General features: G+C 42.6%; 1 protein-coding gene across 1 annotated transcript in view; it reads right to left on the bottom strand.

Annotated features, from left to right (window-relative positions):
* samd12 (sterile alpha motif domain containing 12) overlaps positions 1 to 15,283 on the bottom strand; it is a 112,208-nt gene that overhangs the window by 61,826 nt on the left and 35,099 nt on the right. The window contains exon 4 of the mRNA XM_080485675.1: positions 7,579 to 7,719. Coding sequence (XP_080341801.1) covers positions 7,579 to 7,719 — 141 coding nt within the window. The remainder of the gene's footprint in view (positions 1 to 7,578; positions 7,720 to 15,283) is intronic.

The following is a 15,283-nucleotide window of genomic DNA, read 5'->3' as shown; positions in this document are numbered from 1 at the left end:
CATGAAATGACTCATTATCTCTGATACTCTGATTACAATCAAACCATGTGGTGTCGCTGTCAAAAAACAAGTGAAGAGACTTTTATTGGAAAAATTGTTTTGACAACTTTTCAAAAATAAACTAAGTATCAATTCTAAAGTACCGAATCCAAACGGACACCAAATAACAAAATAACTCAAACCTGCACCGGCGTCATGTAATCAAGGCATCAAAGGTTCAATGTGCACCAATCAGTGTTTTTAATAACTATTCTAATCTTTAAATATGAACTAATTGTAGTGTGATGCACATAAAAAAAGATGAAAAAATGAAGTTCATCCAACTTAAAAGCTAAAATGTTGTTAAACTTGACCGAGTCTTGACAGTGTCACGTTTGAAATCACTTCAGAAAACCCACTTTTATTGCTTTCCTTCACCGTATCGATCTTTTATTAAACATCCTCACCCTTCATATTGGACTTGTTTTTATGTGTGGACATTTTTAGAAATGTTTCTCTCTCTCTCTCTTTCTGTCGTTGATTTTATCTTCTGTTCATTTCCTGCATCCTGAAGTGTTTGACAAGTGTTCTCAAACTGATAGAAACTACATTTCTGTGACATATGGACAGCTTCCACACTGCCTCAAAATAAGATATATAAAACAAAACGTAGATTTAGCCTCTCCCGCCTCGGCTCACTGAGCGTGTTCACCCTTCAACCCTCCAACAAAAATCTTTATTGCCAAAGACCTCCTGGAAAGTTTATACAATATTCTGACATATTATAAAAGATCTTTAAGCTCTTGGTTTCTTTCAAATATCAAATGTAGATTAGTTTGTGTTTTTCTTTTGTCCCCTGGGATTTAAAGATCTCATATTATGTAAACTTCACTTCCTAGAGGTTCTCCAGCAGTACTACTCGTCCCCATACCTGGACTGACGTCCCAGAAGTGAAGACAGTCTGTCCTCTCTGTCCCTGGCTTGTTCCAGGTTTTAAAAAGTGTGTTGCTCCAACCAGCCAATCAGAAATCAAACCCTATATAGTGTCATCGGGGGTTTAGCCAATCACAATCAAGGTAGGCCCTCCCTTTGACTCCTCCCACAATTAGGCAGCTCTGCTCTGGCACATGGCACCACCAGAGGAAGTACTTCCTCCTCTTCCCAAGATGGGCATGTGTGGGCGGAGCCAGTCCAGCTCACACAGACACAGCAGATTCTGAATGCAGCTCCTATGATCCAATATTCAAATGAGGAAAATCAAGGAGGAGCTGGAAACTTTGAAAACAACATTTTTGGACCAACGAGACGAAGTGAAAGTATTAAAAAATTGGATAATACGACGCCTTTAAACTGCAACGTTTAGATTTTACGGACGTCTTTCCAGAGAATCCCACCTGGCTCCCCCACAGTGAAGGTTAAATACTTATTTGCTTCATTAGTATTACTTGATTATTCCAGCAGAGAATTCTATACCAGTAACATTTTTCTTAAAAAGAGGTTAAAATTGATTGAAACAAAATGATCTGAGGTTTTACTGCCACTTTGATGTGTTTCATCTGGATTGTTCAGCCACTAACAGGGAGAGCGAGGTGTGTCCAGGCCGCCGGGAGCCGGCTTCGTTTTACTCTACTGATGATGTGTTGTTGAAATAGTCATTCTTTTTTTTTAATTTCAATGAACCTTTCTGGGGCAAAATACAATGAAATGTCCCCAGAAAATTGTTGCATGACCCCCGCCCCATCCCATTTTTGAATGGACACCTAAAACACAGATTTCTGCCTAAAACCATGCCATACAATCACACATTTTACAAAAGTGCATTAAAAAACAGTAAAAAACTACACAGGACACGGGGCGATTGGCGTCAGAGGGAATAATATGCACTTTTTAAAAGATGTGTTTTGAGTTGATAGCAGTGATGTTAGCATCACTGATATCTCAGCTCAGGTCTCAATGGTGGGTTTGTTTAAAAATCAATGGTTCCTTTGAAATGTTTACAGTTGGCTTGGTGGTTTGGCCGGATTAGAGCCTCTTGCAGGCCGGGTTTTCTCCCACGGGCTTCGTGTTTGACACCACGGCTCTATACTGTAACGTTATCCGACTCCCTGGTTTGATGCATGTAAAGAAACTCTGGTTAAACAGTGATGGTGCAATACCTGTTATTAAGCTATTGACTTGACCTTGGCACAATGAGGTCAGAGAGAGAGAGAGAGAGAGAGAGAGAGAGAGAGAGAGCGAGCGAGAGCGAGAGAGAGAGAGAGAGAAAATCTAATTATTTCCCTCCCATGGCCCAGCCAGCCTTAAAGGTTAATCACTGTCCGTTGAGCTAATTCTGTCTGGGTACACTGCAGTAATTACAACACCTCGCTCTCTCGCCTGCTCTCTTTGTGTACCTCCATCACTTTGACTCTCTCCTCTGCACCCTCTCTCTCCACATAAATACTCTTTCTCTCCCTCCCTCCCTCCCTCTGAATGTCTCTTATTCTTTAACAGAGCTATAGCAGCTATTTAAAATGAGGCCCGGGTTCTTTTACCTCAGCTGAAACTCCACACTTCCCTTTAATGCACATTCATATTCAAGCTGAGCATTTATTTCAATTCGTTGGAGGTTTTTAAGCAGGAACATTGTCGTACATCAGTCAAACGTACACGCAGCTGGTTTGTAATTTGGAGTTTCTTTGGTAAAAATTGCAGCTCAAAATTCATCGTCATCACATTGACACTAGTCACAATACTAAGTTCGCAAAAGACCAACTGAATAGCGATAAATTCTGTTTACCTGCGCAGCAAATTCAAAATTTACAGAATCTCTACTGTGAAAAAACTGGATATGAATTCAGAAAAAGTGTGCAAGCATTTTCAAAGAATCACAGCCCTGATAAGTTCTACCTGATGGCCACAGGTAACGAGTCGGAAGGTGGAATGATGGGAGACAGCAAATGAGGAGGAGGAAGAGGAGTGAGGAAGACCAAAAGCAACAAAGCCAGAGGAAACTAAAAGCAGCCTTGAGCGAGTGCCATCACTAAACTCTCCTCCCTCTGCCTCCCTCGTTCTTTCTCTCTGTTTTCTACTTTCTGGGGGACCAAACTCAGGGTGGGGGGGTTGGGGGCGGTGGGGTGGAGTTTTGGGGGGGGGGGGGTTGATTTACTACACTCAAAATGTTTTCCAAGAATTTTCTCACAGAGTGACAAAGATCTCTGGAATTTGTTTGAGGGGCCCTGCGGCAAAGTTCTGTTTAAGAGTCTGAGCAGACGGCAGCTGATGCAGGGAAGCTGACGGAGGGAAGATGCTGAGGAAGACAAGGGAGGCCGACGAAGGGGTGTGGGGGTGTGTGTGTGTGTGTGTGTGTGTGTGTGTGTGGGGGGGGGGGGGTTGAAGAGCAATGCTCAATGCTTTTATCACTATTTGTTTCTTTTCTTCTTCTGGCTCCGATCATCTATCCGGGGTTGTACATGTCAAATATATTTTTGTTTTGCTGCATTTTATATATCTCCATTTCAAGCTGCTTTCTGTTTTTATGCACTACAAATTTGGAATTCCGTTACGAGTTCATATTCTCCAGTCATAATCTTTTACAAGTTTTAATAAACAGCGTAAAAGCTTTTATAAATTTAACCATTATCATTCTCTTAAATCAGGCGTTTCAAACATAAGGCCCGTGGACCAAACTGGTCCAAAGAGGCTCTTATCTGGCCAAAATGCCAAGAAAATGTAAAACATTTCAGAGGAAACATTGACTTTGGGGATATTTTGGACTTTTTGCAGCAGAAGGTTTCATTAAAATTGGCTTTGTGTTGAGATCATTTTCCAGAGTAGTTGTTGTGAAAATATAGACATTTTCATCATGTGTACTCTGTGCCACAGCAAAGAAAAACTTTACAGTTAAAGGTTATTCTTGCACTATTTTAATAATAATATTAATAATAATAGCACTTTTCAAAACTCAGTTACAAAGTGCTTTTACATAAAACCACACTAAAGCTTACAACAATGAAATACAGAGGATTTTACCGGTACACACCACCGAAGATGAAATTGAGCTGTTTGTTTAACTGAATTCTGTCGGTACTACTGAGTACTGATTATTCAGACAACAAAGCAAGCATGGTGGAGAGAAACCGCTCGAGAGGCTATGGTTTTCAAAATGTGACGCAGATTACTGTAATATTTGTGATGCGAAGTGCGAGGCCAGCGGCGGGAAAACGTCTAATCTGAGGAAGCTCCTGGTTCAGCACTAGAACCACGAGTGCACAATGTGACATCTTCAGATCTACCATCACAGATCTACAGCTCTACCATCACAGATTTACAGATCTACCATCACAGATCTGTCATCACAGATCTTCAGCTCTACCATCACATTTCTTCAGCTCTACCATCACAGATCTGTCATCACAGATCTTCAAATCTACCATCACAGATCTACAGCTCTGCCATCACAGATTTACAGTTCTACCATCACAGATCTGTCATCACAGATCTTCAGCTCTACCATCACATTTCTACAGCTCTACCATCACAGATCTATCATCACAGAGCTTCAGATCTACCATCACAGATCTACAGCTCTACCATCATAGATTTACAGCTCTACCATCACAGATCTGCCATCACAATGTTAAAGAGTAACACTACATAGTTGTAGTTCAGGGTTTTCACGTGACAATACAAGCAGTTTGCTGTTGTTCTGATGTATTTGTTAAAGTTTACATGATGAGAAATAAATGTGTTGAAATTGAAAAGTTTTGAGATTTTACAATGAATCAAATGAACATTTATTAGAAGCATCAAAGTATGAAAATGTGTAGTGTTGAGTACCGGTATCGATTCCCAGGTATCGGTTCAAATGTGAACGGTTCCCATTCCAAATTCCCCCTGAGCAAACACGTGTTTGACGCCTCTGAAGCTTATTTAATTAGTCTCAATGCAGTCGTCTCTCAAACATGTTTAAAGAAGCACTTTTTAAAGAAGCACCATCATGCTGGGAACACCCCCCCCCCCCCCCCCCCCCCCGAGTATCTCTCTACCTCCCATCAGGATATGTGATCAATTCATACTATGTGAGAGGAGATATATTTGTTTCAAGCTTACTAATTCCTGCCTAAAATCTAAATACCGCTCCGTCCAATTTTAGAGTATTTATAGTACAAACAGCCTTCTTGCAAAATGGTGAAGCTATTTGTTCTTCTGTCTGTGTGCCAGCGCTGATTATACTCCTGCCTGTGTTGGAGTGAAATCACACCTCCACATATTGCCGAGATAAACGCCCTGCGTTCGGGACGCAGACTCTTTAGACTCCCTGGAAATACAGTATGTGGTGGAACAACCTTGATGCACAACCTCAGAAGTCCTTATCCCCAGAAATCAGTGGCCGACCTGTGCAGCTGAGAATCTCAGTGACTCCAAACAGAAACCAGTGAACTGATTTCTACCTTTGTTGTAAAATGCTTTTTGAAAGTTTGCTCTCATCTTGTAAACGCAGGAGCCGGGTGAAGCGTCACTATTCTAAAAGGCGTAGAAGAGAAGTAATCCTTAAAGTGACAGAAAGAAATGAATTACATTTAAGCACCGCTTGTGCAATGCAAGAGCGGAAACAACTACCTGCAACAACAGGCACAAACATCAGATCAGAGTTCCAGCAGAATGTGGCGATCACATTCGTATGCATCACAAAGAAAAATCTCCAGAAGTAGATGAGTATTTTAGGATTTTTAGTTGTTTATGTCCATTTATGCTTTACTATAATGAAGTTATGTCTCTTTTTGCACGTGAGCGATCGCACCAGAAGACACCAGAAGAGACGGTTTGTCCTTCCCGCTCGTTACACAATCCCGTCTGATTCATGGCTTCCTGTGGGATTTTAAAACATGCAGCGGTCGCCATGGTTACAGATGGCGTGTGCATGAACGCCGCTCTGTGAATGATGGGAATATGTGCCAGGATGTGACTTGTTGGTCTTACTCTGATGAGCATTTCCAAAGGAGAGACATGGACACAGTGGGCCGCGTCAACAAATTGTTTCATCGAGAATAAATTACATGCGAAGCTATTCTTGTAATACTTTCCTTTTCGATTATATGACTTGTGTTACATGATGACGGGTGTTAGAAGATATATATATAATCTATGGGAATTTGTGTGCGGAAGATTATCTCTCTGCTCCTTGACTTTAACTTCACGGATGTTTTTTCATTTGAAATGGTGTAGAGAACATGTTTGTTTTTGTTATGAGGAGGGAAGCTGAGTTGCTTCTTTTTCTCATCAAATCCACAAAACAGTTTTGTTTTGCCTTTAACTCTCAAACCACATTAAATATATGTGGTCTGGTCGACTGACCCACAACATCCAAGTTGGTTCGGAGCTCGAAAAGATGGCGCCAGCTGTTGTTTTTTTGAAACTTCAATCCACCAAACAAGTCAAAATCCAAGAAAAATAAATAAATTGGCATTGGCAGAGAGAATTTCACACATTTTTCAAGCACGCAACACAAACATTTACTACTCATCTCGCAAATAAACCTTCCCTACATGTGTGGCACCACATAGAGAGGAAATTAACAGGCTTTTCAGTGGTATCGGATCTAATGTCAAGAAAAATTTACAACAAAGAGATCATCGACTGAATCAGGCTTTATGTTAAACAGGATTACTACATTCTCGAGAATATAAATCACATCTCTCAAAAAACAATCATAAAGAAGAAAAAAAAACACGAGTCACTGGTGTTTAAAACACATTTTCTACATGTTTTTCTGAACTTCTGTATCCCTTTGATATTGCAAAGTAAAAATAATGCATTACAAATACAATCTATATAAACAACAACTCTTATTATTAGTCTGTTTTTTGTATCTATTTTCTGTTTGGAGACATTTTTCTTTTCTTGTCAGTAAAATACAATAGTAAGTGAAGTTTTTCTGTGGCACTGTAGCAGCTTTCCTTTGTCATGCAGTGACATCTACTGGTCACTGGTAGTACTCATTATACAACTATATATATAGTTATATAGTTATATAGTTTTTATTATTATTATGAAGTTATGTGCAGCGAAATATGACATTTTCTTTTCCTTTCCAATCATGGGGGTGTTTATATGATAATTTATGGTGCACAATTTTTGCTTTCATGACAGGAACAAAAATAAATCAATGAATGTATCGCACATTTTGACATATAGGCATCTCAGTCCCTCCTTCATGTAAACCAACAATAAAAAGTGCAAATTATAGTCTGGAAAATATGGTAAATACCCCTCCAGAATATCAGAGGGTTGAAATATTAACAGTGGCGCCACATTCAACAAGAGAAAACAAGATAAAAAACACACTTTGAATCTGAGTAGTATGAACAATTAAATATAATATTTTTCTCTGCGGTATTGCAGAAGAGTTCTGTTGTCATACAGTGACACCTAGTGGTCACACATAGTATGGATCATAAGTGTTTTCTTACTACAAGTCGCAACGGCAGCCAAACAACTAAAGGAAGTAGATGTATAGTCCAGATAATACGGTAACCACTCTGAAGTGGAAGTCCAGGTCGTTTGTGCAACGTGTTGGTGAATAATGTGGTTTCTAAAGGCGGAGCGGTTGTGCTTTACCTTGTGTGAGGAGCTGAAGGGTCCTGACCTCCTCCCGGACACGGAGCTGCAGGACCTGCTGCAGGATGTGCTGCCTTTGGACTTCGTGCATGATCCCCATTCTCTCCAGCTTTCTGTCGGTCAATCTCATCAGAGCCCGCCCTGAAAAACAAGAAACAACCAGAATGAAAAGGCTCAGAAAGCCCAGCAACGGACAGATGGAGGCCTTAAAAAAAACAAGAAGGCGGTAAAACATTTATGTCAGTGAAAGAAGAACACACCGACAAAATGTTACTGCTGCACAAACCACGTGACGCATGTGGAGATTCCTGAAGCCCTTCAAGGCTGCAACGCTGTCTCCTATATGCAAACATATAAACAAACAGTCCCCGAGTCGTTGCCTATTATGTGACCGTCAGTCAGTCTGAGACGTCCAATTAAGCACAACTGGATGTGAAGTAGATCTTCCTTTGCATAAATATCACGGCTGTATATCCCCAGAGCGGAGAATCTCTCACTGCTCTCCTTTTAATTGCAAATCCTTGTATAAAATCCATAATTTAATCATCCAATCAGCTTCTACGGGGGGATTTGGGCTGCTGATCGAGCAAGGCGTGTTGAGCATGGGCTAATTATTATCGCTTGTTACGAGAGCCTTTGTAACATGTGAGCAGATAGGATGATGATAGAAATAGAAATAGTAAGACTAATTAGTCTTCACAAGTTCGAGGTTCTGCCGTGGTTTCTTTTATTGTCCTCGTTTCATGCTCGCCGTCAGAAGTAAGCAAACAAACATGCAACATATGGATTACCACGTATTGTGCTGTACGTGTGCATAGAAAGCTGAGACTGCCTCAAAAAGTTACTCATTTATAAACCAAACCCTAGAAATCTTTCTGTAAAGCAAAGGAACCAAACACAACAGCGTTGATGCATTTTTAATAAATGCTACAAAAACATGAAACCAATCTTGATATTTAAGTATTTGCTTCACAAATCATTTGTTTAAATAAATAAATAAATAAATACTTGTTCAGTTTTTTTTCCCACATTATTCCAATTATCTCTGTATACCTTTAATGTCTCATTGTCATTGTTTTTGTTGCTCCTTCCTCTTCCTCGTTTCCTCCTATTATCACTTCGTCGTTCATCCCTGAAGCCGTCTGAACGCTGCTGTACAAATGAAGCTGGATTGATTGAGAGAGAGACACACGCTTTGTATTCTCATCTCCCTCCACTTGTTTGGACAATCTATAGAAAATATTTAAGCCGAGTCGAGCCCCACGCCGCCGCCTCTGTGCTCGGGGGCTGGTTAAGCTAAGTGCCCTTAAGTGTTAATGCTGTGACGTCGGACTGCGTTGAGGCCATTTTCCCTCCCGCCCCGACAGAAGAACGTCTCCGCCGGTTGGAGGTGGGATGCCAACCGCAGTCAAGACGCTACTGAAAGTCGACGGCGGAGCAAAGTCGAGTCATAAAAGCTCCCGAGTAAGAGGAGCACAATAAATGTGGAGCTGGAAAGACGAAGATTAGTGAGGTGGAAGCGGGAGGGCGCCCTCGCCGATCGAAGGCAGGGTCGAGTGCGGTGGGGGGAGGGGGGGGGGGGGGGTGGGGGACGTACAAATTGACACGGAGATAAGCGACGTGCACATAAAGCATGCTGTTATGAGTCTATAAATATTGACCAACCGTCTCTCGGCACCTGATCCTGGAACCAAAGATAGATCGGCATGGCAACCGAGGTTCACCGTCTCCGCTTCAGCGATGTGGATCTTAAATAAGAGCAGATGCGCCGACCACATGGATCAGGCAACATCTTTCTACATCTCTGGGATTGTTTATCAAGGTGTTGAGGTCTTTCCTCGGACGCGGCGTGAAAACGTTCTGCAACCTGCTTCAAAGAGGAAAACCCCCAAGATTATTATCCAAGGTCCCGTTTGCACGACGATTAATGTGAAAATCCATCGTTTATGTAATGAAAGCACACAAACACACTCAGAGGACAACACGCTCTCAACATTAACGACCGGAGAACACAGACGTTCTAGTGGGCAGACGACCAAGTTGGACTGTTATTACAGTGACTGTCAAAATAAAACTACCAAGTCCCAGGAGGATAAGGACTGGCTGTCATGACTCTCTGGATGTGCCGTGGTGCACATGCACAGTGGCAGCGTTTCACAAAAGTTGTGTTTCACGTTCCCACGGAGACAAGAGTCCGAGCTTTATCAAATCGCTGTGTCTTCTGTGTCTCTGGATGCCTTTATTGTGGAATCTAACCACCAAAACACAACAAAAGGTTCACGTCTCAACGTGAAATCTTGAAAAGCTCAAGACGGGCTGCGGACTCCGTCCATCTTTGATTTTTCAAAACGTTACAGTGAAGCTAAACTCAACATGAAAGCAAAGGTCAAGTTCAAAAATCTTGACTTGCATCCAGTCGGACATGTCCACACATGGCCAGGGCAAGATGGAGAATCAAACCAGCAACTCTTATAATGGAGGACTCGGGTGTGATGGAGATCCTGGCGACCCCTCCAGTGGGTCCCGAGCCTCGTGTTGAAAACCACTGCTCCATCCAACCGTCTCTAAACTTTCATGAATCGGGATGAATCTTCATGACATGTTTATGACATGTTCTGAGGTACGAAGGCTTTCTTTATCGGCATTAGTCTTGTAATAATGTTTTATAAGACCAGAACAACCCACTGATCATTAACTCACCGTGAACGTTTCACTTCAAATCCAAAGGGCAGAACAACCTAAATCACCAGAGTCCATAAAACCAGAATCTCTACAGCCATTGGTTGAAACTGGAACGTGGTTTGCTGGGGGAAAAAGACAAATATATCTTTAAATTTGACATCATCCTGTGATGGAAAATCTAACTTTACTATGCGAGTCGCACCAAATTGCTTATTGATAATATGAACGACTCCCCTGGACGACGCTCACAACATTAAGGCTGATGAAACCTTGCATGTATTGATCATTACAACGCATGAATGTTTAATTCGCTGGAAACCTCACCACTGAGGTTATATTAAATCAGACTTGTTATCTGCCAACGAGTCCGGGAGGCGGGCGGAGTGAACACGGCCACGGCGAAAGCTTGGACTCCTGTGACGAGTCCAAGCTTTCGCTCTCCTCTCCGGCAGTTCTGACTCATTGGCTCCGACAATCCCACCGAGTCTCAGCTGGGAAGTTTTCATACTGCAATTAATACGCTGTGCAGCGTAGCATGGCGGAGGAGCAGGAGGAGGAGGAGGAGGAGGAGGAGGAGGAAATTGGTCAAGAAGAAATAAACGAGGCAAGAGGAAGAGGCGCTTGAAGAGAAGATGAACATCTGGCAGCAGCAGGATGGAGAATCAGCTTTGCAGGAGGCCAGAAACAAGAAAGTAATGAAGCTTTGTCTCGCCGTGTCTCCATGTTTACTGAACAATACCGTGTCTGCAAAGTGTTTCATTGCTGAAAGACAACAGTGCGATGATGTCACAGGGACTCAGAACGTTCACACTGCAGGTCTTGGCTAAGATTTTTTGCTGAGATCCGATTTCTTTGTTTGTTTTCCTTCATATTACAAATTCAACTCGACGTCCATCAGACTGCAGTGTGAACGTTACCCGACCCCAGAGTGACTGCATGCCCGACCCCAGAGTGACCGCATGCCCGACCCCAGAGTGACCGCATGCCCGCATGCCCGACCCCAGAGTGACCGCATGCCCGAATGCCCGACCCCAGAGTGACCGCATGCCCAGAAGAAGGCGGAATGTCACGCCGAGCACAGACTATGGATACGACACCAGGGATGCCAGATCTGACTGTTTCCAGCACAAACAAAAGGTGACTCCTCCTTACATGCAAATACGCTAAGTCACCAAACCCAGGATGTATATTCAAAGTATGTAAGTCATATAAGAACACATTCCTGCTAGTTTCATCCGGAACTATACACTGCAGCATTACTTATTGAATAGCAGCAGTACTTCAGCTATGCAGTCACATGTATGGGACATTTACTCGACTGTACTTTGTTTATTAATGGAAAACCACCAGTGATGATTCAACTTCAATAACATTCTTATGAAAAGTTGTCAGAGTTCAGTGATTTATATAAATGTGTTAAAAAGTGGAGAGGGCCTATAACAGACAGGAGCGACATTTCATTTATGCCAATCACAGAATATGTGCACGAGAACAAGGTCATTACATTGGAAAAATACTAATATGTACACATTGACAATTATTTAGCACAGATTAAGATAATGTGTGTTAAAACCTGTCAAATGGTGAATTTCAATGTAATTCAATTTAAATTTAAAGTTTTTGTTTGTTGCAGTGCAGAATATATGTGATGAACATTTTGCAAAACCAAACAACGACTACATAAAATGACTATAATCTCAACATGAAGCCACCAGTGAAATTTGAAAATACAGTTCCAAAAAAGTCCTGAGTGAATAATGTAATTCTCATATCAGCCAGCGTAACTGCAAGAGACACTTTAGTCCAGGACGCATCTCGATCTTGAATGTATTAACCTATAAATAATGCAATCTGCATATTTTTCTAAATGTATTTGTGAAAAAAATGCACATGCGCATTCCAATAATGTTCATTTTTAATGGACTTCATTAAAAATTATACGATGAATAACTTGACATTTATGATGTTGGCCAGTCGGAGGCGACTAAGAGGCCATAAATGGACACCGAGTTGTGCAGCTCAGTCGTCTCTCATGCGTCTCCCGACCTCCTGGAAAGACGTATAGAATATTTTACCCGGTTTTCTGTGCAGAGCTTTCACCGTTCTTTAAATGTTCCCCCTCTTTATTCCACCTGCACTGGATTTTATTACCCGGGCCTCATGCGCCAACAACCCTGAACAATTTATGTTGCTCTGTGTTGTAATGAATGTTTCTTCACACGTAAACTAAATATAGGTGCACGTGTTGTACACATATTTTACAGCAGCACACTGATGTGTGAACAAACACATTGTCCGGGGAGTTCGATTAATGAGAGGTGTGTGTGTGTGTGTGTGTGTGTGTGTGTGTGTGTGTGTGTGTGTGTGTGTACAGATTCACTTTAAGCTCACATTCATCAAAGTGGTCGGCTATGCCAGACTATATAGCTGCAGATTCATCTGCTTCAGCCACACACACACACACACACACACACACACACACACACACACACACACACACACACACACACACACACACACACACACACACACACACACACACACACACACACACACACACACACACACACACACACACACACACACACACACACACACACACACACACACACACACACACACACACACACACACACACACACCCTGCAGGAGCATGCTTAGTTTTGCAGGTGGAGCTGAAAACGCTATGCCAATTATGGCCGTGTGTGTGTGTGTGTGTGTGTGTGTGTGTGTGTGTGTGTGTGTGTGTGTGTGGCCATGATTCAGGACAGGAGCACAAAGGCGGCAAATTAACGCTCCTTTCCCTCCTCGCCCTCCGGCCTCAAAAATGGCACCTTGACATTTTTTGGCAGCCGAGCTGGAAGCCGGCGATACGGAGCAACAATGTAGATCCGCCACGACTCCTCCGCAGGTGAATCATCCACGCCGCTCACAAAGACACACACATTTCTCAAAATCTCCCGTTCAGCTGTGCGCCCACACCGTGTGTCGTCTGGATGAACGTGGCCGCGGCCGGGCTGGCGGAGCGAGGATACCCCTGGCTGCCATTTGCAATCCCGCCACCTCAACTCGCTGACAACGACAAAACGTCGGCACGTCCTTCAGCGGTCGTCTCCGCCGCGCCGCCACGCAGCTTGAGGTCCTTTAAGTAAACAGTGACTGATCGTCTCAGGCGGGGGGTTGCTTGTAGGCCCCGAAGCTAAAAGGCGGCCGCAGACACTGACTGCCTCTGATCTCATGCTAATGCTAATAGCTGCCCGACGGAGGCAGGAGAAGGCCGTTAGCGTCCCGCGGGGAGCCGGCTCCTGTCTGAGTGATGAAGACGGTCCAGCCACACACACAAACACACAAACACACACACACACACACACACCAAGCCGCCTCCATCGTCCCCTCGTCGCTCCACGGAGCTAGCCAGCAGGATTCCCGCGGCCGTTGTGGGAGGTGTGTGATGTGAACACGCTAACCGACGTGGAGGACATCTCCGTGTTTTAACGGGTCTGTTGTGACTTGACTGAGGTTTTCTCTTACAGCAGAGCTGACAAACACTTTTCAGTTACAATTTCGTCTCGACTGGGCCAGACCAGTAAAACAGAGCCATCACAACCTTCAGATTAAAAGCTTTTCTTTGTTATGCAAATCACAATACAGGTGCATGAGAAAGAGGGATTTTGAGAGGAAAAATACTAAAATCCATTTTTTGAATTCCACAATTTACAAAGCACAAATTAAGAGATGGCCTGATGTGAATTTCATACAAATTGTGAGGCCAAGGATGAATTCGCATTGAGGTGTGATGAAGCAGAATGGTGACGTAGGTCTCACAGGAAGTAGGTGTTTTTTTTTTAATGTTATATTTCTGTTTTATTACTGGACAGAAATTAAATTAACTTGATTTTAGAACAGGGGTGTCAAATACATTTCACTTCGTTTTCACAACAATTACGACAGAAAATGACTCTAATCTCAACGTGAAGTCGATTTTAATGAAACTTTCTGGTGCAAAATGTCCCAGACGGTGGTTTGGCCAGATTGGAGCCTCTTGAAAGAAACGTGAGCAGGAGCGATGTTATCATGCAACTCTATGTTTCCAGTCAGACGTGTCCCTGAGCCACGGATAAACTGCATTTCTATTTAATATATTTCAACCTGAGCCACATCATAAACACACTCAAACTCTACATTGCTGCTGTTTTATTGAAACGGATAGAAAACAAAGATATTGTTCAAGAAATGAACAGGAATTAAATTGCAAAGTGTCTTTTTTCGTCTTCGGCGTCGACGAGGACCAACTGAAGAAACATGGAGGAAAACGTGTTCATCATTCACAACATCATTAATTGCCTTTACATGTTAGTTTATAGCATCATGTGAACCAGTTGTACAGAAAAATCTGATTAAAACCAATAAAAATAGACAATAGGGTTTGTTTTTTTACAAGTAACTCTTATTAACTGTTATTTCGTCTCAAAAGTTAAAAGGAACCATTTTTTCCTTGTTATTCTTTACATCGCTGTAACCCCCCCCCCCCCCCCCAGGGAACCGACTCACTTTAAAACTCCATTGCTTCACAAAACTCATGGCAGTAACATTTAGTGCGTTTTGACTGATGAAGCATCAGTACGTGACCTTGCCGTCTCCGTTGGACGTGTTGCAACGCAGCGAGCTGGTATTATAAAGCTTTATTCTGTGTTTGCTACAGAAACCACGCCCGGACGTGTTCACACACATTCTCCAGCAACAGAGTTCATGAAAGCGAAGTGTAACGGCAGAAACCTGCCAGACGGATCGAATTAAAAAGTTGAAATCGATGCGAGACCCAGAATTCTGGCAGCTGAGGAAGGTTGATCACAACTGTCCCTCAAACTCTCATTTTCTTGCAAAGATCATGATGTGCAGTGTTTAGCACGCCTGCCGCACATTGAGGTATCTCCGGTTCGAGTCCAGACTCGGACGAGGCTGCTGTGTTTTTTTCTCCATGTAATAATTAAAGTATCAGGAGTAACTTTCTGCCCTCTGGTAG

This window comes from Lipophrys pholis (assembly GCF_963383615.2).
Source record: "Lipophrys pholis genome assembly, chromosome: 17".
Taxonomy (NCBI): domain Eukaryota; kingdom Metazoa; phylum Chordata; class Actinopteri; order Blenniiformes; family Blenniidae; genus Lipophrys; species Lipophrys pholis.
Note: the sequence above shows the minus strand (reverse complement) of the source record. Positions and strands in the feature narration are given on the sequence as shown.